Genomic DNA, 26363 nt, shown 5'->3' on the forward strand with positions numbered 1-26363 from the left:
AACAAGTACATCACAGTTTTGTATGACTTAAAAAGTGGTTTACCTCATAAGCATTCTTGATGTTGACCGTCTCCTTGGTCTGAGCCACATGGCCAGCGATGCCCTGACCAAATGGGATATGGATCTCATCATCCTCAGTGTGCAGTGAATCCTCCACAGTTGAATTCTCATTTACATCGAACAGCTTGGACACCAGAAATCGTTTGTCCTTTGTACCCCGGGCAAGGAACAGGCTGAAGGGACAACAAAAATCAAGAAATCCCTATTAATTGCAAATCATGAAACATATCCCAGGACAAACAAGCAAAACAATAATATCGAACAAATAGAAAGAGAAAATTAATTCAAAGGAATTAGCTGCAGTAAATATAAAAATTTATGTAAAATTATAAATAATGCTCCCAGACATTAAATTTTTGTTTTTCATACAACAGTGCACAATGCTTATTATCAATGCTGATCTCCCTTCTCTCAGGATACTAATTGTACCTTGATGAATGATCTTTATACCCCTATCTCACTAGAAAGGCCATCATGGCAATCATGGCAATCTACAAAAAATTGACAAAGTGTGGCAGAATCGCCCTCCATCTCCAGTTTTGGCCTGCATGCCAATTACACCACGGCTTTTGTACAGTCAAACTGCACTGAAGCCGATAGTGTTACGGTAATAATGCGATGCTGCCGCATTGTTGCCTCTTTTCTAGGCTGACAAGATGCACTGCTTCTGCGATCAGACCGATCATATTGTGACATTCGTCCACTTAACAAGACCTCACTACAATGGGCACAACTGTAATGCGTTAATGCCAGGTTCATGCTACGATTTCAAACAATCAGAATACATTTGGGCTTATACATGATTCAATTCTTCAGTCAGATGTAGGTGTAAAACCAACATGGATGTGCAGAATATGGTTTCACTCCTATATCTAATAGCATTCTCAAATGCCAGTTAGAACTTGGTGTGGAATTGCTGTTTGTTAAGTCATCCATTCAATTAAGAAGGTAAAATATTTGTGCAATAAAGAACCAGCCTACAAGCAAACTACAAATCATATCAGACACAGAGCCATTTTCATGAAGATATTTGAAGTGATTGCAACTTAAACTACAGTTAAAGGACAAGTCCACCTTCTAGTGTGGATTGAGTGAATGCAGCAATATTAGTAGAACACATCAGTGAGAGTTTGAGGAAAATCGAACAATCCTTTAAAAAGTTATGAATTTTTGAAGTTTCTGCGCCATCACTGCTGGATGAGAAGACTGCTACAGTGTATGATGTCACATGCGTTGAACAATATAAGGAAAATATATAAAGAGAATTCCGCAAAATTTAATTTTTTGAAAAAAGTACATATTCCCTTGACTCATTACTGACGTATGTTATGGGTAATATTATTTCCCCTTCCTTCAAAAAGAGGCAAGTCAAGTGTTCTTTTATTATGTGAGAAAAGTGAAAACATGTTTAGTTTTCTTTATACTGTATTACACATGTATGTGACATCACAAGCTGTAGTAATGTCCTAATCCTGCAGTGACTGCACAGAAACTTCAAAAATTCATAACTTTTGAATGAACTAGATGATTTTCCTCAAACTTTCACCGATGTGCTCTACTGAAATTGATGCATTCTCTCAATCCTTATGTATATGAAGGGGGACTTGTCCTTTAGCCTGTCTATAGTTTCCACCAAAGGGAAACAACAAAAGTGACCACTTCCTATAGACAGATCAGTGGCCATTTTGAATTTCAATACTTGCATAGTGCACGCTATTCGTACAAAAAAAAAAAAAAAAACAGCAAATATGTTTTCATGAGCTGTTCGTTATGAATTACATTGTTTCAGCAACTTGCAGGGGACCACAAGGCTAAAGAAGACCTTTTTTTTTTCACTTTTTTCTTTTGCTTTAAAGACAGGTTTGTCAATTTTGGCTATGATTTCTGTGAAGAGAAAACTAAGATATAACTGAAGTTATAGAATTTATTGGGTATATATATTCCTTGCTTAACTTTCAACTGTAAATGATCAGTGTTAATTTATTGTTTATCACTTCTAAATTATCAGATCTATTGTATAGATTATGACAGCATTGGCTGCATGTGCACATGTACAGTAGGTATAGAAGACTAACTCTGCATGGCTGCACCCTTAACTACCTGGTATTATCTTTAAAAATTCAGGCATCAGTTATCTAATGTGATTGCGTATTTCACTCAGCATTCCCATTGTATCTTTTTTTTAATTCATCTATTTTATCTGATTTTTTTTTTCGGGGGGGGGGGTGGCAAAAGTTCTGCTGTCACTGATATCATTCATCAGAGAGACATCAGTTGGTTACGCCATGGTCATTTTGGATCAGGAGAGGCAGGCCTACATTGACAGCACAGTGAGAACAGGTCTGTTTATTCAGACACCACACTGCATGTAGTGAGTCAAGGCTACAACACAAAAGGGCCATTCCCATTGGGAAATTTCACAGAGTGAAACTTTACAAAAAGTGTCCATTCACCCTGCAACAAAACTTCATAGAATTTCACACCTCGCAAAATTTTGCTATGAACTGCTATGCATGAGAAATGGTCCCAGCATGAAGTTCGGTTTGGTTTTGACACCACGCAAAACAGTTGTACACCGCGCAAAACAGTTGTACACCGCCACTACAAGCGCTCAAGATGTCATGCATTTGTTTAATTCTAATACATCACACCTCTTCTCTGCATACACTCTAAATTTCTTCTTCAAATCTGTTATTGTTACCAGTACTTTGTTAATCGCAAACATGAAAGGCTACACAAATCTTTGTTGTTCCATATACCAGATCATCAGATTCCACCATGTTATAAGTGAAGAGAATGAATGTTGATTCACATTTTACAGGTATATGATTCCCTGGCAAGATCAAGAGGTTAATTGTGTTACAACACTTGTATTGACGCTATCGTTACTCTTCCCACACAGTACACAGGCATACCTTCCAAATCGGTGTGGTCAATATGCCAATGTTCTTTGTGTTCTTTTCGATTCCCCCCCCCCCCCCCCCCCGACTTAGCTGACGTACTCTCTCTTGTTTTCGTTGTGACCCTCAATTTTTTGTCTTGCCTCCACAAACATAGGCCACATAACAGAGAAACTTCATCTAATCATAATCATCATCATTTTAGTGGGCGTTATTCTTGTCCATCAATATTCCGATACTGACCAGTCTAAGGGTGACTGATTATATTGAATTCTAATGACCACCTTTAATACTTAACTACAACAATGCAGTGTAAACAATAATTAATGAACAAGAGAGTATCAATAATGTGCTCGCTATTCAAGACATAGGTGCCTATCATCCTTTCCCCCATATACCGGTAGTACTATAAAGTATTCTAGGGTTAGCAGCATCACAAGAATCCCACATATTCATAACACTCCCATCCATAGTACACATGTACCGTGTATTCACAATTCGTGCAGAGTCTCGAGAAGTGAAGGGGAAGTGCGAAGAAGTCACATGACAAACTTTGTGATTTTTCCGCAGTGAGTGTTCACATTCTATTTTGCAGCAGCAAACTTTGCATGTAGTGCATGGGGGGGGGGGGTGGTGTCATAAAGTTGCTTAGCAAACTTTGTAAAATTTCACTTGCAATGTGGACGGCACTAAAGAAATCATTGTCATTGATTATCTTTCTATGAAAGAGAATCTACACAATGTTAAAGCACTCACTGTGCAAGCAGTGATGTCTCATGCAACAAAAACTGACGCCGTAGTTTTTTTGGTGGTATTCTATCGCACAAGACAAGGGTGTCAAAAACAAAATTATGTTTTAATTGCAACTGATATGAATTCATGAGGGAATACCTGCAGTAAAATTTGAAGTACATGTGATACACCTCAAGTCACACACTGCAGATCAGGTCCTGTGGTTAATCAAAGTGTCCTGATGATAAACTGAACTGTAACCACGAGACTTGCAAAGCAAACTACATCAGGGGATATGCTGACATATCCAGTATCACATAATAAGCTCTCTCGCGTATGCAACATGTTTGTCCTCAATGCAAATTTTTGGAAACATGATTTTGTACTGTATGCAGATGACCACATTTCTAGCGAGCACTAGTTTCTCTAGTTGTACATCATTAAAGGCTGGATGCATATACTTCCATCTACTACTTTATAATAATATTAGCAAAGGACTTGGCAAGTCAGTTGCCACATACATTAAAAACAACAAGAAAAAGTAGTAATTTGACAACTAAGAGTATGGGCTATCTACCAATTTATGCTTTTATCTTCTCATATGGGGGGGGGGGGGGGGGGGGGTAAGGGAGGCAAGCTACAGGAATGAGTCGTCACAAAGAGCCACAATTTGATATTACTCAAGCTCTACTACAGATGGCAATATATCCTGACAAGTCTGAAATGAGGTCTTCTCTGAGAAACCTGCAGGAGTACATGAAATGATTTACATTGCCCTCCAAAACTTATAATGACAACTGATATTTTCAACACCCTCATTTCCCATGCTGATACACACCACCCCATGAATGTTTGACATGTTCCAGCACGGTTCATTTCCCCTAGAAAGAGGCATCCAGTGTGATTTATGTTAAGCTACCAGCTTCCATGAGAATCTTTGCCCAAAGCACTCTTTGAAGCCGCTTTGGGAGGAATAAACCACCTATCATACCTCCTAGACAACCGTTGTAAGGGAGGTAAACTGTACATTCAGGGAAGACACAACTAAACTGGCTTCCACTGGGATCAGAGATCAACCAATGAGAAACTGACGGTGTCAGAGGTGCAGCAAATATCAAGCTTTCCTCACCAGGAAGAAACTATGCTGTGTGTCAGCCTGTTAGATGTTCTCATGTTTCCACAGAGAAAAATGTGAAAAGCACTGTTTACACATATTGATTGCACTGTGCCAGTATTTACATGACTGTTTGAGCAAATAGTTTGAAACAATTATGCAATTATGAAAACATGTAATCAGTTGCAAAATGCATTTTTATGCAGAAAACAAAAACACTGTATAGCCTAGGGCACCTACACTGAAAATAATCTGTACTGGGGAGAAGCACACTGCTTTTTGTGTACTCACAATACACCAGACTTTAAAAAAATAGGTGAATGGAAAAAAAAAAATCAGATAAAAGTGTGCCAAATAATACACGAATTGAAATAAGAATGATAGAGACATATTGTGCAATATCCACAAATAATCAAATCAATTCCTGTAAAAGTTTGTCTTGATCACATTAACTGGTTAAAAGTAAAATTAATTAGAAAAAGATCATCTCAACTAGGAAGCGCAAGGAAGAATCACATTAATGTTGGCAGCCAGAAAGAGACATATCTACTGCTTTGTGCTCAAGATATAAAAGGCCAATGATATGATTAAAAAAAACTGTCTGAACATGATGGAAAGTTCACCTATAATGCAAAAAAAAAAAAATCATCTTCATCAAAACAATCAAGGGGGAGGAGGGTCACAATCTTTTCTTTTTGGTTTTTCAAAACACAGCTCCATTTTGATTTTGAACACATTATGCCTCGCAATGTCTCTTTGAATTTATTGCTCCCTACATTTAAAAAAAAAATATAGAAAAAAATACACAAAGCTACAGTACAAAGTACTTCCATAGGTCAGTAAGAATACTCTAGCTTTTCCCAGCCTTGCAAAATGTCCTATGAAATTTACCAGACATCAAGGCTGCTGAATTCAAAACAAAACATGTCCAGGCTTAACTTTTGTCTAAACTGTTCCTTGTTGTTGTTAGTGTTTTATCTATATTTCCAGTGAGAGAGAGAGAGAGAGAGAGAGACTAACAAATTAACAGTATTTGTTGGAGAGCACACATATGCTAACAAATCATGAAGCGGAAAATGAAGATTACACATCTGGCAGCAGGAAATTGCTACTGTGTTGCAGCGAATCCTTATCTAACCACAAATGATCTAATTGGAGCCTTGACTCTACTAAAGCACACCATTCAAAGCAATGATTACTTGATTGAACCTTGCATCAGCCAGTCATTTAGCATTGAAAGCTTTTTTTTTTCTTTCTTTCTTTCTTTTAACTCTACATGTGTAATTGAATCAAAAGAGATTTCAACATGTACAAGTAATTGACATAACAAAGGGAGAAAAACAAGAACACTTTCTTTTTTTTTTAAAGCATTGAAAGCTTCAAGATAAACACCATACATAAGATACAACAAGTGTAACAGCAATACTGAAACACAAGTGCAAGAGTTAGAAACCTAGCACACGTGATTTGATACCATACTGATAGTTGGTAAGTACACCCCATGATGTATCAAACTGACTGATCACTTCATTATAGGACCATCTATAGTAAAAGATCTATAATTAGCAACTAACGTAACGTTAGACAACCTTTCGTTTATTTCTCTTCACAGTAAATACATCCTAGTGGTTAATAGACAGGCACTAGATCGTTAGTCTAAATGAATTCATCACACGACACAAAGCTGAAAGGAAATCTCACTAGAAAGTCAGCATCTCTTGAAAAACACATTTTTGCCACTTTTTTTCAGTAAACTGTAACGCAATTAAATTTAATAACTGTTAACTGTGTGTTAGAAGTAATAAAAAATAAACATTTTGAATATTATTTAAAATTTAGACTTAAGATGTAAGACTCCACATAATACTTCCATAATTACCTGCATCTGTCTCCATTTGTCAAGATGCTGACATTCATTAAAATTTTGTGACAGAGTGTATTAAGATCCAGCTCGTCTGCAATGTCTCTTATCAGCTCCATGAAGAGCTCCTTCTCATCAAGTTGCCTGAGAGCCGATTTATTCCTTTTCAGGGTCGACTTGCGACGCCGGGGAGTGACAACAGATGCTTTCAGGCTTTTGCCCCAGAAATGTTGAAGGATTTGCGCAACGATTGAAACACCCCTTTCTCGTTCAGTTTCATCGAAACATCTGGCCATGAACTCATTTCAGGCCCAGAATCTGCTTGCCTGTGGACTGAATTGGCATGTTTAGATAGCCACTGATCAACCATTTCTGGCGTTGCCTTCGAGACGAATATGTCGCTAGCGACATCGCGATTTGCTTCGAGAAACTTTTCAACCTCTTCTCTCGTTACACTTTTTGCAGCGGTAGCCATCGTTAATCCTTGCGAATCGACAAGGGGAGTGCAATTTGCCCGACAGAAGAAGTGATGCCTGACCAGTACGAAGAGATTAGGCCAAGGTTTTGGGGTTTGTTTGTTTTTTTAACTAAAACAAACGTCTAAATAAAAAATCAACTACTCAGTATTCCACATGTGACACGACAAATGGAAGGAATACTGGTTGCTTGGCTGTTGTCATTGATGACCAAACTACGGATAAAATGTAATAAACATCGGGTGCAGTCAGAGCCAAACGCGACAAGAAGAAGGGGTCTCAGGCATCAGCAAGCTTGAGCCGCCGCGAAGTTCAAAGAGCTTCTTCTTCCTCGCGCTCGATTCGACGGAGATGAGAATGAGCTGTCCAAAGAATGTCAGTGGGAGTCAAACCAAAGTGTCCTTGGCTGGAGGTGAGAGCGAGCTTGTTACACGACACTGAAGTTTCGAATTAACCATTCTGCACATGTTGCGACCGAAATTGACATTGGATCGAAGTATTTAGTCGAGAGAGGTAAATGATAAGCGACAGCAGAAGACACAAGCGTAACGTTACACTTTGAGGAGGTGTATCAGCATCAATCCCCGCAGGCATTCCCCATGGGCTGCCATCGGCCAGCTTCCACCTTCGAGAGCTCCACTGAACTAACCCCACTATTTACAGGTCGCAGACTAGAAGTCGGATACACAGCGACACGACAATTTCGTGCACGAAAACGGCTACAAACCGTACTCCGCTAGATGAACACACCAAACATGTTCATATCATCCACAATTGATTTACGTGTGGGGAGCTTTTGAGTCGCAAAAAGTAGAACGGGGGTACTAGTAGTGCGCGTGATCCAAGCGTACACGCTTCTCTATCCGCGATGCACGCGCTGGTAATGTAACTGCTAGTATCGTTTGCTTGGTTGATCGTAAAAATGTGCGTCGTTGCTAACTGGTTTCTATCGTGTTATCGAAGAAATCTCACGTGCTCGCGACCAATCGATAGCAGGAGTTTCAACTTTCATCCACGATCTGTCGAAATATGAAAACTAATTCCTTGGCGATTGAGTCGGTGTAATCGGCGTACGCGAGGAAGAATCAAACTAAAAGAAAAAGAAAAAAATGGAGTGAAGTTTCGCTAACTTTTGTGATTGGTCCAATGTGTTGAATAGCCGTAACGTACGAGTGACTCTGCCGATGGGCTGATTACCGGCATAGTTTGCTGGGCAGTTTGTGGTCACCAATGAGTACGAACAAAGTCTGTAGGCTTACACCAGTAACCAGCTTTTATTTCATTTCGCAACAGTCTTATATAAATTGGACTTTTGCCTTCATACCACCAACTTCAGTAATTCACTAAAAGATAATCTCTGTGTTGCTTTCATTGTCGTAAGAACTGTTGCGCAGTTCGACTGAATGTCCGCCTGTTTTCATGCACTCATTATATTTCATTATTTGATTCAATTTTACATTTCTCGATGAAGAACCACTTCCCAAATAGGCGTGTGGATTGTGTGAATATAGGGGAAAGCGGACAACCATTCAAAAGCCTCATGAATTTCTGTTCGGTGCCGCCATCGCGTGAGAACACTTCAACAGCTTATGCGCGTCACGTATAAGAACGACGATAGGTCTACTAGTAAAGAACATTAACATTCCGCAAAAATTTAATTTTCCTGCCATATTGAAAGAGCATCTAACTTACCTCTCTCAGAAAGCATGGGGATTATATTTTTCAAAACATATATCAATAAAAAGTCCAAGGAAGATGTACTTTTCATAACAAACGGAATTTTGTGAATTCTTTTTATATTTTCCTTGTATTGTTGATCTGCAGTGACGCCACGAACTGTAATAGTCTTCTCATCCAGCAATGGCGTCACCAAAACTTTAGAAATTTGTAACTTTTGAATGGATTGTCCGATTTTCCTAAAATTTCAATGATTTATCTCACTATAATATTGCATGCATTCCCTCAATCCATATGTATACTATTGGGGAAGCCTCCTCTTTACACAATAACCGTATATTCGTACGTAGGTTTTCCCCAATTTCCTCAATTTCGCAAAAGTGTTATCCTATTTCATTTTATGTGCATGTTTAAGAGTAAAACGATTTCATGTTTAGTGCACTCAAATTCATTTTTATGTTATAGGCACTCTAATCAATGGGTCACAAAGTTCACATTGGATTTTAGCATTCAATTTCGGGTTTGGGCATAAAATCAAATTTCTAAACTATGTGCGTTCAAATTATTGTGATATTATATTAAAGATGCAGGTAAGCACATCAAAGCACTTTCAATTTCGTTTTGAGCGATCGATTTTCACAACTACTGAGCGTTCAATTTCTAAATTTACACACACACACACACACACACACAAAATATAAGCAAAAGTGATTTTGTCCATAAAATCAATTAAGGTGACTTTTACTGATATCTTCAATTTAATCTTCATGATCAGGTTTTATTATGTAAAAATCATTCTTTTGCTCGACATTTTACGTGAACTTCAGTGTGAGTTTTTATTTCCGTCATGGTCATCACATCGTTTGTAATGACCTTTATTCTATATATTTATTTTATCGTCGTAGTTATCGTGCATAATTTAATCTGTCATGTATAGCTGGCATCTTAGGTTTCCTATTTTCTATCTCTATCCCTCCTCTCCCTCCCTCGATCTCCTCCCCCCTCCCCCTCTCTCTCTCTCTCTCTCTCTCTCTCTCTCTCTCTATATATTATATATATATAATATATATATATATATATATATATATAATAGAAGAATAATGACGTCAAAGCTACGCACCGATTTCTCCTTCTTTTCTCATATCTTACAATATTATGTATGTATATTATATATAAAATATCATGCATGTGAGAGATGAATATGCAGGAGAAATCCAACAACAAAATATGATTTGATTACAGCTGATAACATGGCCAGCGTGATTCTGTGAGTTGCTCATATCGTACGCTTCAAACAAAAAGACTATAATATATGTGACATTTAGTTCAATTTTATTTTAATGGTGTATCTTAAAAGTGTATATCGGAATCTTTTAAATTAAGTTTCAGTTTAAGTGGACTAAAAAAGGGATGATAATGATTCATAACAAAGTTTTTAAATGCATGTTTGGCATTACAAAGCAAAATAAAGAAATACTCTTGTCTCTCCATACAGAAATGGTCATCCAATACGTCTTTTTGCCCGCACAAGTCCGGGTCTAATGTTATTCCTCAAGGTTGGGTTGGCCAATAATACGCCATGAAGAACCGAGTACTATCAATTTTCTTTCTTTTTTTTTCTCGCAAGGTGACTAACACAATATGGTTTTTAGATGACCTCCCATGCGTATCAAGTAATACATCAAACCTATACGACATTCGGATCAGTCGCCTCCCGCTAGTTTGAAATGAAAAAAAAAAACAACCAACAACAACAATAAATGTATCACGCTTTTTAATCAGTCGCAGCCATTGGAACATCTATAATTCATTGTGGTAATTGCCCGGCATGCAATATTCATAATCATATGGATTCTTCTTTTGTTCTGGATATTGACAGTCGTTTTTGCCTATAGGGGTGAAACGGCAGGATATTTTATAGGTCGTACGAGGACAGTTTAGCCATTTACTCATTTTTGTCTTCTTCTTTTTCTATTTTTTGTGGGGGTCTGGTGTCGACGATATTCTTTCCTTTTGTCTTCTTTGTCTATATAATAGTGCATGCGATTTGATTTGAGATGATTCGCGTGTAATCCTGTCAACTGCCCATCTTGTAACAGGTCGTGTGATAAGGAATATCACGTATCTATAAAGTATTCGTTTAAACAATAACTTATAGGCGTATATCAACACGATTGTGCCGTTAGAAGTGTGTGTATGATTGAATGTGTGATAATTATAGGAGTATGAAAATAAAGGGAGAAAAAGGAGAGAGACTTTTCACATGAGAGAGGGCAGTCATGTACATGATTGTATTTCTTTCCGTAATGAGAGGCAGGTGTTTGGACAACTGCAGCTCGCTATCTTCGAAACTATATATAACAAATGCATGAAACAAAAGAAACTTCAGATGGATAAACGATTTTTTTAAAAAGAAATCAGACGATGCTGGAAGAGTGAACTGTCAATGAGCCCCAAATTAGTATAGGCCTATAATGACACACAAGATACAGCATCTTATGGGGGAAATGAAATCCATTATGTATAAGATATCACCAGAATACGATGCTGATGTTATATTTTCCGTCACCTTCTCCGCTGAAAGAATCCACCAAGACAAAGTTAATCAGAGGTTTTCAGATACAATTCCCCATCATGGGTGATATAGTTATTTACGTTACAATAACTTATACAGGGCGATAAGCTATATATTGCATTACTAATTCGTCCCATTATGTTTCATGGCTTTGATGGAGGCCATACATGAACAACGACAAATATTTTTGAATGAACCGAGATCTCGAAAATGCAGACACCAATTTTCATCATTGTTTTCTTCACATTCTGAATTTCCATCGTTCATTGTATTGTATAGGGATACGGGCATAAAAGTCAATATGCTTGCTTGCTTCTTAGTTTGTTTTCTGGCAATGAGTATATGACCTGAAGAGAAGCCGATGGACAGGACAAGGTCTCCTCTTTAACACTCAGTGGTATAATGGATGCCACTGTCGCCCGTAGTAACGAGATAATGACCAGAAAATAGACGTCTTTCAAAGTGATTCGTGTCAAAGTCACTGTCAAGTGTTGGAATGCGGCGCTCTTTGTAGGGTTTCGTGCAGATTACCTTCGTCGGGAAATCTGCAATGAATACAATCAATCTCGCATGCCTGTTTTTTATCAAAGCATTTAACTCACGACGGAATCAATGATCATTCCCGATCCTTTGCAATTCCAGCGCCGTCGTCAAACTTTTCTCGTAAATTGCATCATCAATGACAATCGATTGAATTAACTAATAATAACGAACTTGAATGCCACGAGACAATAGGGAACATGTGCTATTAGACAGGGTTGCTGTTGTTGTCGTTTTTTAATCTGACAATGACAAACGAATAACTTACTCCATACAAGCCATGCATTCAAATTAATCCTTTACAGCCACCGCTCTTAACTCAATGCGGATGAATTATTACTGACTCACTTAATAATGTTCGCGTTCTACATTGAAAACGTCTCTGGACACTTCAGTGATTTTTCAAACCATTCGAAAAAATCCAAAGCAATGAACATAAATCTGGAATAGTATAAAATTAGCAAAACACATGATACTCGAGCAAAAAAAAAATGTAAGGGTTACATGGAAAATTTTGTTGCATCTTAAAAAACTTCTTTAATTTTATGGTTCCACATCGTCACTTATTTCTCACCTGTATCTCTTCTCCGATAAATAGGAAGTTGTGGAGGGTATCACAAACAAGCGCCGTCTGTATTCATACTTTGAAAGAGCGTATTATACCCATTAATTGACTTTATGTAAGATTCTACAGAGGCATATAGTTTAGACAATATAAAGTTCTTTTTTCTTATTCGAACAGGTGATTAAGCCTCAGGTATTAAGAGCACGGATATAGCTCTCTCACTGTCTTTGATGGACTTAAGAAGATCATTACCAGACTTCGAATAAGTGCCATTGACTTTTGGTGTCAACAAACGGCCGGAAATTAACAACAGATTTAATTCAAAGAATATAGAAAGGCGAACAACAACGTGTCTCTAGGATTATTTTCTTGACGTAAGTACAGCGTTCGTTACGTTTAGCCTTGTCACCCTACGGCATGATTTTTGCACATCTTTATCGAATCAGTGGGCGAGAATCACCCGCCGGAATTACTGTCTTATCCAAGGAGGAAAAATATAAAACATTAAATGGCATACTTTAAAAATGAGGACAGAACGAAAACATATTTTCGTTTCGTTCCGTCCTGATTTCTTTTTTAGAGTGAACTTTGGAAGACCACTATGTGTCTTCATAATACAGTTGCTGTCTACTTTTTGATGTCATAATCATTGTGTAATTGGAATGACAATACTTTTAACACGTAATCACTGATGGGTGCCCGTGTGTTTTTCGTGCGTTTTTTTTTTTCAGATTATGCACAAACATCTAGATACTTAAGCAAAAATAAGACGATTTTTTATCAGCATAATCTTTATAAAGCTTTTGCTTCATTTGGTATGTATAAACATATGTATTTTAAACATACACACACACACACACACACACACACACATAAAAAAAAGAAATAAAATTGCTTGTTCTCGCTGGCACAACTCATTCGTCACAATTAAGATCTCAACCCGAGTATACCTTACTGGAAGATCAAAACATGCAATTTCGAGTTTTTGCATGCCGTATTACCTGTCTTTAAGAAACTGCTATTTGACCTGTTTGGAAATTATCATACGCCCTATAATATTTCCAAAGACATGAGATCATCTCACTTCTTATATCACAGTTTGTCCCTCAAGTGATATTTTTATAATTGTAATAATAAAAATCGTAATACTAAAAATTATGTCATATCAACAGATGTGCAGCATATAGTGTCGATATACACGGACTTGATCGCGTAGATATGCCTATAAAGTACAGCTCCTCTTTCGACAAGATGCCGGGTATATACCTGAGCAACTTTTATCCATCTTTTTATTTATAATTTACACTATGCCTATAGACAAAATATCAAATCTGTACTGAAACATTACATTTTGCCATTATTTTGAGGGTTGGTTTAATGATGTCGATGCAAATAAGTATAGCCTACCTGTATCATTTTGTAATAGCTGATTTCTTTTCTTTTCAGTGACACAGCATTCAATTGCCTTTAACTTCATTAATAGTTTGCGCAAATAAAGTTTAAACTCATTCTTAACTTCCGATTATTATTACCTATGTATAGCATTTACTAAATAGGCCTATGCAATCATCAGCATACATTATTCACATTCGGAATACACCCCAATACAGTAACTACACCATAACCTCCACGATTGATTCATACCTTAATCGTCGAAGTCTTTATATTTCAGAGGGTATCTCACTTGACTGGAGACTAGTTGGCGACCTGGTGGCGACTCGAGTCTCCCAGGTCGCGTAGTGGTCACGTAGTGGTTGCAGAGTGGTCGCGGAGACGTCTCCGCGACGTCTCCCGAAATGTATAGGCGAGTTTCCAAGGAGTCACGAGAGAATCACACATATGTTCGATTTCTTCTTCTTTTTTTTTCGGAAACTCTTTTCAGTCTTCAGCTGGTCGCAGAGACGTCATCGCGACGTCTCCGCGAGGTCTCCTTCTAGTGGCGGCCGAGTCGCGGAGACTTAAGTTATTAGCGAGGTCTCCGAGACGTCTCAGCGACTTTGCGGAGACCTATTGGCGACCTACCAGAGACGTCGCGGAGACGTCTCCGCGACTGGAAAGATGTCTCGTAGAAGTCTCCACGACTTTTGGATGAATAAATTATCAGCTAATTTGGAGACGTCTCTGAAGTCGCCGTGGAGTCGTCTTCTTGGTGAGAGCACAATCCATTTATTATTATTATTATTTTTTTTTTATTTTTTTTTTATTTCTTTTCTTTTTTTGGGGGGGGGGGGGAGGGAGGGGGGCGTCTTGCGAGTCCCACGAGTAGCGGCAGTCGTGGCTAAGTCTCCTCCGGTGTAAGATACCTGTTATCTTCGACAAGATCACCTTTCCACAGATGCACGATGGAGTCATCTGCCTCGACAAAGGATATGGATGCGCGCAATATTATGATAGAAGTGTCAAGTCCGACATGTTATACACACGCAACTACCGCACAAAATGTAGACACCCAACAAATGCATTCACAAAATAACACAACACAACATAATAGCATAAATTATTTCGACAGGCATAAAACTGTTACATCACAGTAACACAAAACGAGTATAATGAATATCGTTTATTGATAAAATGTACGGGCATCCTCACACTTGGTGACGTTTGTTATTCCGGAGGTTCGTTAATCCGAATGTGAAAAAAGGTTTTTAATTCCGAAACACACGAATTCCCTATATACCAGGATGTTCGTCAATCCGACAATAAAAAAGGATTCGTTATTTTGAGCATTTGTGGATTTATACCGAAGATTCGTAATTCTGAAAATGAGATAACGTTCGTTATTCCAAAGATTCGTTAATCCGAATATGAAATGAAGTTTATTGTTCCTTAAATTCGTTTATTCGAAAATGAAAAACAAAAATTGGTAAGGTTCATTAGTAAGCATGCTCTTTGTTTGCATTTTCGGATGAACGAGTATTATTTCATTTTCGAATTACGAAGGTTCAGAATAACGAACCTTATCATTTTTGGATTTATAAACGAACCCAATTTCCACTTATATGAAATATAGGATAACGATATGTATATGTATACGAAATTTGTGTGTTTCGGTATATATGACGAACTTTCGGAATGACGAACCTTCGGAATAACCAGTAACTGTATAAACCCCTCACATCTCCATTAAACATCCAACTTTATGTCCTTCTCTCGTCTCCCTCTCTTTATTTTTCCCCCATAATTATCTCTAGTTTTCTTAATTTCTCGGTTTTTTGAACTGAAAGAAAATACTAGTAATTGATATATCAATTGGCAATGTACACACAATGTTGTATGGGTTGTTGATGTATGTTGCTGTTGGTGGTGTTTTTTTTTAGAGTGAGTGTGTGTGTGCGTGTGTGTGTGTGTGCGTGCGTGATGCCATACCAACGTATATTGTGTAAAATCTAGCCTCCATGCTGGCCTCCATGCATTTCAGATAACTTCCCTTAAAATAAGTCACTATAAAGATCAATGAATCATTAATAATCGTCTCACTCTTATCTCGTGGCATTGCATTGCAGCTGTATTTGACGAGGGAAAAAAAAAAAGAAATCACCGTACGTGCAACGGGAATTGTGCGTTTTTTCCCCAACAGCATTTTGCTCCACCGCAATTCGGTCAACTAAAGTATCATCATTATCATTATTTTAAGCTCAGACAAATAAAAGCATGTTGATCACTATCTACACTGTACAAGCCAACATTGAAGGCTATACCAATCGGCGTATATGGCGTCCTTGTAAAAACAAAGCAAAAAAAAAAAAATCCCGCTGTAACTGTTCTACCCAGAACATCGATTATGTAGGACTGTTTGCTTGTTTTTCCCTCCTCGTATAGTAGCAAATCGGTTATCAAAATTATTCTTGTTTATCTTACTCGTTAACAAACTCCTCTACAGCTTGTAGCCTGTGGTACTGTACAAACATTTCATCGCAGACAAGAAAGACTATAATTCTATGTGTGCTTTTTCAAAATGTTAGAAATATATTCGATAACAACTCATATCGTGTTCTTGGTAATTGTCGAATGAGCCCAGAGTACAACCATATCACCTCCCTGGCCAAGCTCTGGCCAAAATTAAATATCTAATATTGCATGTGTATAATGATTCACCTGAAAGAAGAAGTTGAACTTTAGCGTTGACACACACACATACACACACACACACACACACACACACACACACACACACACACACGCACACACACACACACACACTAACAAACAAACAAACAAACAAACAAACCAAGTAACAACAACGCCTGAAACCTCCCCGGTATCTCTCACCCGAAGCAAGACTGACGTGCTGCAAAAAGGGCGCGAAGAACTGGAGAGAGAGAGGGAGAGAGAGAGAGAGAGAGAGAGTGGGGAGGGGGGGTGGGGGTGAGGGAGAGAACCCTTCATTGATATATGCGTGAAATCAAGCATTCATGGAGCATAATCAACAGAATAAAACTATGTCTGATACTATGGAGAGAGAAAAGAGAGAGAGAGAGAGGGACGGACAGACAACGACAGGGAGAGGGGGAGAGATTGACAATGTTTAGCTTGTGCATTAATACATGCCAATCATGTTATCATTGCGTGGTATGGGCCTAATCCATTGTATGGTCACAAAGTGATATTTTCAATCGATCTAAGCTATGCGTTCATTCAAGTGTTCTCTTGCGATGCTTGACTGTGTCTGTGCTACTAGGATTAATATAGATCATTATCTCTTTTTGCATTCCATATAGGATGTCATTTTATTATTGCCTAAGACACAAATGCATACAAACACATACACTGCAAAAAGTCCGGTGTTAAATAGTGAACACCGAGCTGGTGTTAAATTTTCGGTGCTCATTTATGGTGTTAAATTAACAACTATGGGTGTCATTTCCAAATTTTAAACTGTTTTTGAAGAGTTTCTTAGTAACTGCACTTCTTGTTGATTTTTAATTTAAACAAGACGATCAAGAATTTTACATTGAAATACTAGATTTTTGAAAAAATGTGAAAATAAATTTACACCAAAGTAACACCAGCTGGTGTGGTCCCTTATTGAAGCTGGACGGGTGTTAAACCATTGATATTAACACCAGCAAATATCAAATCAACACCATGTGGTGTCATTTTTGAATTAACACCAGTACAGTGTCAAAACAACACCAGGTACAGTGTCAAATTAACACCACGAAGTGTGTGGTGAACACTTTTCAACACCATCACAGTGCATTTTTAACACCTGTGGGTGTGGTCCTTTATTGAAGTTTGATCGGTGTTAGATTTAACACCCGTCATAGGCGTACCCAGGATTTTTTAGAGGGGGGTGTTCAGTGGCGTACCGTGGGTCAAGACATTGGGTAGGGGGGGGGGGCGCACCTCATGGAAGCAACATCAGAATTGCAAAGCTGTACGATTAAATGCGAGCGAGCGGAGCGAGCGAGCTTGAAAATTTTGACATTTTACAGTCCCCAAACTGCCGTTTGTAGCTATATAAACAGCTGTATAATAATATATGTATAAATATATATATATATATATTTGCTTTGGAAATTAAGGGGGTTGCACCGGGTGCAACTGCTGGCAGTTGCTGGCAGTAACATCAGGAGAATGGCATAACGATTAAATGCGAGCGAGCGAAGCGAGCGAGGCTGAAAATTTTGACATTATAAGTCCCCAAACTGCCGTTGGCAGCTATATTTTTTCGCTTTAGAAATTAAGGGGAGGGGGCGCACCGGGCGCAACTGCTGGTAACTACTGACAGCAACATCAGGAGAATTGCATAACGATCAAATGCGAGCGAGCGAAGCGAGCGAGCTTGAAAATTTTGACATTTTACAGTCCTTAAACTGCCGTTTGTAGCTATATTTTCTCGCTTTAGAAATTAATGGGAGGGGGCGCACCGGGCGCAACTGCTGGCAATTACTGACAGCAACATCAGGAGAATTGCATAACGATTAAATGCGAGCGAGCGAAGCAAGCGAGCCTGAAAATTTTGACATTTTACAGTCCCAAAACTGCCGTTTGTAGCTATATTTTTTCGCTTTGGAAATTAAGGGGAGGGGGCGCACCGGGCGCAACTGCTGGTAATTACTGACAGCAACATCAGGAGAATTGCATAACGATTAAATGCGAGCGAGCGAAGCGAGCGAGCTTTAATATTTTGACATTTTATAGTCCCCAAACTGCCGTTTGTAGCTATATTTTTTCGCTTTGGAAATTCGGGGGGGGGCGCACCGGGCGCAACTGCTGGCTATTACTGGTAGTAACATCAGGAGAATTGCATAACGATTAAATGCGAGCGAGCGAAGCGAGCGAGCTTGAAAATGTTGACATTTTACAGTCCCCAAACTGCCGTTTGTAGCTATATTTTTTCGCTTTGGAAATTCGGGGGGGGGGGCGCACCGGGCGCAACTGCTGGCAATTACTGGCAGTAACATCAGGAGAATGGCATATAACGGTTAAATGCGAGCGAGCGAAGCGAGCGAGCTTGAAAATTTTGACATTTTACAGTCCCCAAACTGCCGTTTGTAGCTATATTTTTTCGCTTTAGAAATTAAGGGGAGGGGGCGCACCGGGCGCAACTGCTGGTAATTACTGACAGCAACATCAGGAAAATTGCATAACGATTAAATGTGAGCGAGCGAAGCGAGCGAGCTTGAAAAATTTGACATTTTACAGTCCCAAAACTGCCGTTTGTAGCTGTATTTTTTCGCTTTGGAAATTAAGGGGAGGGGGTGCATGCACCGGGCGCAACTGCTGGCAATTACTGACAGCAACATCAGGAGAATTGCATAACGATTAAATGCGAGCGAGCGAAGCGAGCGAGCTTGAAACGACAGTCCCCAAACTGCCGTTTGTAGCTATATTTTTTCGCTTTGGAAATTCGGGGGGGGGGGGCGCACCGGGCGCAACTGCTGGCAATTACTGGCAGTAACATCAGGAGAATGGCATATAACGGTTAAATGCGAGCGAGCGAGCTTGAAAATTTTGACATTTGTTTACCGTCCAAAAACTGTCGTTTGTAGCTACATGTATATTTTTTTCGCATTGGAGGGAGGGGGCGCCCGGTGCGCCCCCTGGATCCGCCACTGGTAGTCAAGGGTGTCGGTTTATGTTCATGATTGGGGGAGGTATGACCAGCGAGGGGGCGTCGAAGTGACCAAGCGGGAGAAGGATGTCCAAAATCTGCACTTTTATAGAGCATCCCCTAATTTGTTTGTGTTTGTGAGTGTGTGTGTTTCATATAGATGGAAAAGTTAGGAAATAGCCAAGGTCAAGTCTTATTATTGGCAATGCAAGGCATTTTAATGTAGACTAGTATGTAAAGCAACACTGCAAAATCAATGATCAAGCTTTGATAGCAAATGTGTACAACCTATCAAACATTGCGCAACATTGCAGCGACTCTTTTTGCCATTCCGATATTCTGAGTACACTGCGCACATCCTGCTTGTATTCAAAATTCCAACCAGGAATCACGCTGAATCACAATCTTTTGTCGTCTCCGGGCTTTTTGAACAATGTTATACCTCTTTATGGTTAAAAGAAATCTTAGAAAAATATTTTTTTTTCTTGATCATCGTTTCATGTCGATTTCAAAAGCAGTTTACTAACCCTTGAATTACCATTTTCGTAGGTTTTTTTTCTTTCTTTTTTCTTTTTTTTTTTTAATCAGCGGATGGGGGGGGGGGCACGTGCCCCCCCCCCCCCATGCCCCCGTAGTTACGCCACTGTTCCTAGACCTAGATATCTAATGAATTTTAGGCGCAATAAAGTCATCCAACCACAATTTGTAGACTCACACTCAGTTATCTTTCAGTTTTAACTTTCAGTCATTGAAAAAATTCATATCTACTATTACTAAAGATTACCAAGTCCATGTGCTATTACTAATTACATTGAGTAGCAAGTAACTTGCTACTCCCAGAGCTTCCAGAGCTTGCTGCTTCCAGTAGGCTACTATACTGACTGTACTTGGTAGTCAGTGGCGTATCTAGGGAAAACGGCGCCCGTGGCAAGCGCGAAAATTGCGTCCCTAATTTCTGAAAAAGTGTTCAACCCCAACCCCATCCCGGTAAGGACTTAAGAAAGTCCTCATGATATGCTTTTTGAAGCACTTAAGAGGGGTCTTTTGATTTAATGTATAAATAGGCAACCCTAAATTTTGATATATTTTGGCGAGCGAGCGCAGCAAGCGAGCCGAAAATCTTTATATTTCAGCTTTATACATAACATGGAATTCTTGCCATTTTTGTTTATTAAATCTTCGAATTACAATTCTAATCATATTGACGGCCTTATAGATAACGATTTGTACCAACAGTGTCCAACCCCATCCCGGTAGGGACTTAAAAAAAGTCCACATGATGTGCTTTTTCAAGCACTTATAGAAGGGGTCTTTTGAGGGTGTTTTAAATGTAATAGATATTGAAGAATTTTGGCGAGCGAGTGCAGCGAGCGAGCCGAAAATTTTTGTATTTCAGCTTACAAAACATGGAATTCTTGTCATTTTTGGTAATTAAATCTTCGAATGACAATTCTAATCAAGATATAGTGACGGTCTTATAGATAACGATTTATACCAACAGTGTTCAACCCCAATCCCATCCCGGTAGGGACTTAAAAAAAGTCCACTTGATATGCTTTTTCGAGCACTTAAAAGGGTTTATTGAGGGTGACATAAAATCTGATAAATTTTGATAAATTTTGGCGAGCGAGCGCACCGAGCGAGCCGACAATTTTTGTATTTCACCTTACAAAACATGGAATTCTTGTCAATTTTTGGTTATAGTGACGGCTTCATAGATAACGATTTATGCCAACAAACTAAGGACTTGGGAAAATACTCTGAATTACTACGAGTGAGTGAGCCGAAATTTTTATATTTCCACATCATCATTACGTTTTGTTCTTCTTATTTTTTTTTTTTTGGATAAATTTTGGCGAGCGGGCGCAGCGAGTGAGACGAAAATTTTTATATTTCAGCGTTACAAAACATAGAATTCATGGAATTCATGTTTTGTTTTTATCTTGTTTGATTTGGTTTTCTGTTTGCGCGTCAGCTTCGCGCGCGGTGCAGTAACGTAGTATTAACACGTACTGTACACGAGTTCTTTAGTGCGTATGATATAAGCCGGGTTCACACGTACACCAATTAGCGGGATACAAATCTCGAGATTTGCATCGCGATCGTCATCCCGCTAATTTGCACGTGTGAACCCGGCTATTATGTGACTCCATAATGTATCATCATCCACACAAACATTAAAACAAGGAAGAGAGAGAGAGAGAGAAAATGAACGCAAAAGAAAGGAAAGGCGGAATTCAAAACGGAAATAAAAGCGGTAAAGACAGCTTTTGTTTCATTATTTTGTCAACATCTAAGCATTGCTGAAGAGGGGTGTTGAATAGCACAAACACCTCCCTTTTGCCCAAGGGGGGTGTTTGAACACCTTAAACACCCCCTTTTGGCAAAGGGGGTGTTTGAATACCCAAAACACCCTCCCTCGGTACGCCCTTGACACCCGTGGTGTTAAATCTAACACCGATGTTTTTACAGTGTACATACACACACACACACACAAACCGACTTGACTTGGCTCTTTTGGCAGCCACGAATAAGACAGGTATTTCAGAAAAGACAATAAAAAATGTTGGAACCTGGGATTTTTCATTAAAAATGAAACATTGTGAAATTATCTTCGTATAAATGTTTTTTTTTTTTTCATGTACACGACAGGTCGTTATAAGTGCACTATTTTGTGTCACTAACACTGTTGCAGAGTTCAAATTGATGGGGAGGAGCAGCATATGGATTTTTATCAAAAATTTTAAAATGTATGACTTTGGAACAGGTTGCCCGATTTCGTCAAGTCCTCACCGATATGTTTCATTAATCTTTCAACAATCACTGACTTCATCCACGTTATAGTTTAGGAACATTTCTCATTAATGCTTCAGGTCCTCTGCGGGAATATTTGCTGCAGAAAACTATCATCTTGGCATTACCTAAATTTGGCACCGCTCACCTCTCTGAATTCGGCACCTCTCTGAAGTTTCACTGCATTTTCTTATATTGGAAATAGATTATATGGAACGGGATAAATTCATTTAAACTGACATGGAATCATAGAGATATTTACTCAGAGAGACATTTTTCCACTAGAAAAAAAAAGTGTCAGTAAAAAGTGGTCTATGCTGGGATGACCATGCTATTGGCTGAATGAAATAAGGTGTTTGGTGTGGGAGATTCAGAGATTGTCGGGATACTGCTATGATATAAAAGTTGCTTTGGAGCTCTTAAAGAAGTAGGCCTACACAGTCATCCTGATGTTTGGCATTGATATCAAATGTATGCGATGTCGTTTCTAAAGCAGCCGACACAAGACATGTAATATCTACATTGATACAAACGGCTACAGATTCGTTATTCCCGAAGTTTTATTAATCCAAAAGCGAAATAAAGTTCGTAATTCCAAGGCTTCGTTAGTATACACACCTTCTTCTCATTTTCCGTGCTCGGATTAAGGAACCATATTTCTTTTTCGGATTAACGAACCATCGGAATAACGCCACAAATACGACCAACCCATTTTCATTTTCGGATTAACGAGCATACAGGTGCAGCTTAGCTGGGAATTCTTGTTTTTCGGAACAACGAACCTTCGGAATAACGCACTTTCTTTCATGTTTGGATTAATGAACCTTCTGAATAAAGAATATCCCCAGACACAAAGAGCTTTTGACTATGAGATTGTTGCTTTGAGATTAATACATACCAGTATCTTCATGTTTATTTTTCTGCAGCAGCAGTAGCTGGCATCGACTTGACGCTCACCAATGCAGCTGTTCATTTGCAATTGCGTGTACGTAAGATTGTATGATATACTTTACTTGAAGAAAACATAAGGTAAGATAAAGTGATATATTAACCTGAATGATGTCTAGGCCTCAAAAATAACAAAAATGAACATAATATCAAATAAAAATGTGTAGAAAGATAAATTATCAAATGAATATAAATAATTACTTAACCTAACTAACAAACCTTCTAACTTATTAACTAACTGCTAGTAACTAACTAACTCACTGGCTAATTAACTTATCAACTAAGTTACTCGCTAAATAAGTGAATAGATTGATACATACACAAAATAATTGATAGATAAATAGGTTTCTAAACAGACGGTATAGTCGTTATATCTTTCTTCCTTTCTTTTTCCAGTGAGCCTCGGCAACACACAATGGCAGTACATCTGAAAAGTAAATTGTACTTAACATCTTCCCACATTTTGGAAACTGGACGACTATGTATATAACTGTGGTTCAAATCTTCATCGTATAATGCTCACTTCACGAGTAACAAGTTTTTCGAAATCCCCCCTCCCCCATGTCAATGAATCGACAGTAGATGGCAGCATACCGATTCAACGAATGGGCGTCTCTCGTACCGACTCGACGGTTTGTACCCACGTCGCTTTGCCCCTAAAATGTTTGCCGTCTCCACCCGGGCGTCTCCGTAAAGACGCGAATGAGTGTGTGCCAAACACCCTATCTCCCCCCCCCCCCCCCCCCCCCCCGTCCACCTGTACAAGCATATCATGTCTTGTAAGTGTGAACTTAATACTAGTGCTTATTATTATACACAATTACATGCAGACTTTAATAGGTTTCAGTACTTTATGTGCATTTTCTGAGTTTGGTAACTATTTTTGTGTGCTAATTTGGGGGAAAAAGGGTGTTTGTACAAAAATATACACTCACTAACACAATCATGTAGGCCTACTCAACTATCCCAGCTCAAACATAAATAAAATCTAGTCTGATACAGCTGCTATTTGCCTGTATCTTTAGCATGATTATAGTGACCATACTAGAGAAGAAATTTCTCATTCAAAATGTTGCATTTGTTGCATAACGAAAAATATTTTCTTGAAGTAACAATAAAAAATCCCATATTTTCTTACTATTTTCCTTTAAATCACAAGTATCTCAAACTGACAAGAATGGACTTGACTTGTATTTTGCAATCAAGCTCTCATGCACTTATTGTTACTATTTCAAAACGCAGAGTAGAAATTTCTCTCTCATATTGAGCCCTTTTTGTTTCATTTCTTTTTTCTGGAGGCTCACACAGTCAGTTATTAATTATTGTATCTCTGTATCACATTCATTTTGTGTTTTTCTTCTTCTTTTCATTACTGTTATTTTGGTCTTGCATTGTCCTCATGTTATAGTGTTTTCTAGTTTTCTTGAATGAATAGCACCAGTGCGCTTAGAAACACCCGTATAAATGCAATTATTTTTATTATTATTATTATTAACATTATTATTATTATTATCATTATCATTATATCATTATTGAATTATAATTATCATTGTCATTAGTATTATTATTATTAATATATATATATATATATATATATATATATATATATATACATATATATATATATATATATATATATATATACATATATATATATATATATATATATATATATATATATATATATATGTATATATAATTGTTTTTGGTTGCATAATTTTCAGAAGGCTTTTAATTGCAGAATTGCCATGGATTCTCATATTGGAAACATCTTATATTACAAGACAATAGTTTCTGTGTCTCTATCAAATTAGCAAACTTTTGTAAGTCACTTTAATCTGACTTGTGCAAACTGAATTTTGAAATTTAGAAATGCCAATTCAACACCAAGATTACCATACGTGTATAAATCAGTCATTGCAAAATTCAGCAGGACTTGATGAGTTGATTCAAAACAAGCAGAGAAACAGACAAGATTCTCAGAGAATGGAAGCACACACGCACGCACACGCACGCACGCACACGCACCCACGCACACATGCACGCGCACACACACACACACACACACACACACACACACACACACACATATCTGCTCACCAAATTACAAAACACTTACGCATAATGGCATAACCCAAAGTGTCCTCACACAATATGATGGAAGTCAAACAAGCAGAAGATAAAATGCATCAAGTGTTGTATTAATTACAGGTATACCGTATTTCAGAGTACAAAAGAATAATACATGTTTTTGTCTTAATACAAAATATATTCTATGAAAAAAAAAAGTTAAAATTGACAGTCTATACTATTGAAGAACTCACATCTGTTGAAATGATATAAAAATACAACAGGGATTATATGAAATTCATTTTGCAAATATCAAGTTTCCATTAACATGTAAGTACAATTTTCATACACCAGCATTACATATCAAACAAAGTCATGTCATTCTATTTGCAGGAGCATCAAAGTAGAGTGTAGAGATATTTAGAATGAAGTATATCAATGATTGTAGCAATTGTCTTACCATCAAATTATTAGAAACACAGGCAAACTTTTTAATCATTTGAAAATGTAAATAAGCCTCTAATATGTTAGTCCAAATAGGAACTTGACAATAGTACAATGTATTTTTAATCATACAACTGTATTCTGCACTAATTTACTCCCCCTGTAATTTTTTCAACAAATCCCAAGCCTTCTGGTTCTTTATCTCATGTGAACCAACCTCACACCTAATCTGTGCCCTGACAAAAAAAAAAGCAACAACAAATACACACACACACAACAAAAGAAACCAATGATGCAATGGCAAAATGGGAAACACTTTTCATGGGTAAACTGCAGCAAAGCACAAGTACTCAATTTTGTTGATACAAACTCATCGGACCTTATTTCATTTAAACACCTAGGAATCATTGCACTTTTCACAGCAGCAGTTGTTTAATAATCAGTTGTCTCGTGACTGATGCTGTTGGGGCTTGACATTTTTAATTGTTGCTTTTGAATCTGTCATTATTGTAATTCCAAAAATGGACTGCATAAGCTAGTTACATATCTAA

The 26363-nt window shown here is 38.1% G+C and overlaps 1 protein-coding gene across 1 annotated transcript in view; it reads right to left on the bottom strand.

The window, feature by feature from the left end:
* Positions 1 to 26363, bottom strand: part of LOC139737646 (uncharacterized) — a 98941-nt gene that overhangs the window by 59227 nt on the left and 13351 nt on the right. The window contains exons 11-12 of the mRNA XM_071648321.1: positions 6686 to 6880; positions 44 to 233 (exon numbers count right to left, since the gene is read on the bottom strand). Of these exons, the coding sequence (XP_071504422.1) occupies positions 44 to 233; positions 6686 to 6880 (385 nt within the window). The remainder of the gene's footprint in view (positions 1 to 43; positions 234 to 6685; positions 6881 to 26363) is intronic.

Source organism: Diadema antillarum, unplaced genomic scaffold, assembly GCF_040938485.1.
Source record: "Diadema antillarum isolate AM-2024a unplaced genomic scaffold, OU_Dant_1.0 seq00000697_RagTag, whole genome shotgun sequence".
Classification (NCBI taxonomy): Eukaryota; Metazoa; Echinodermata; class Echinoidea; order Diadematoida; family Diadematidae; genus Diadema; species Diadema antillarum.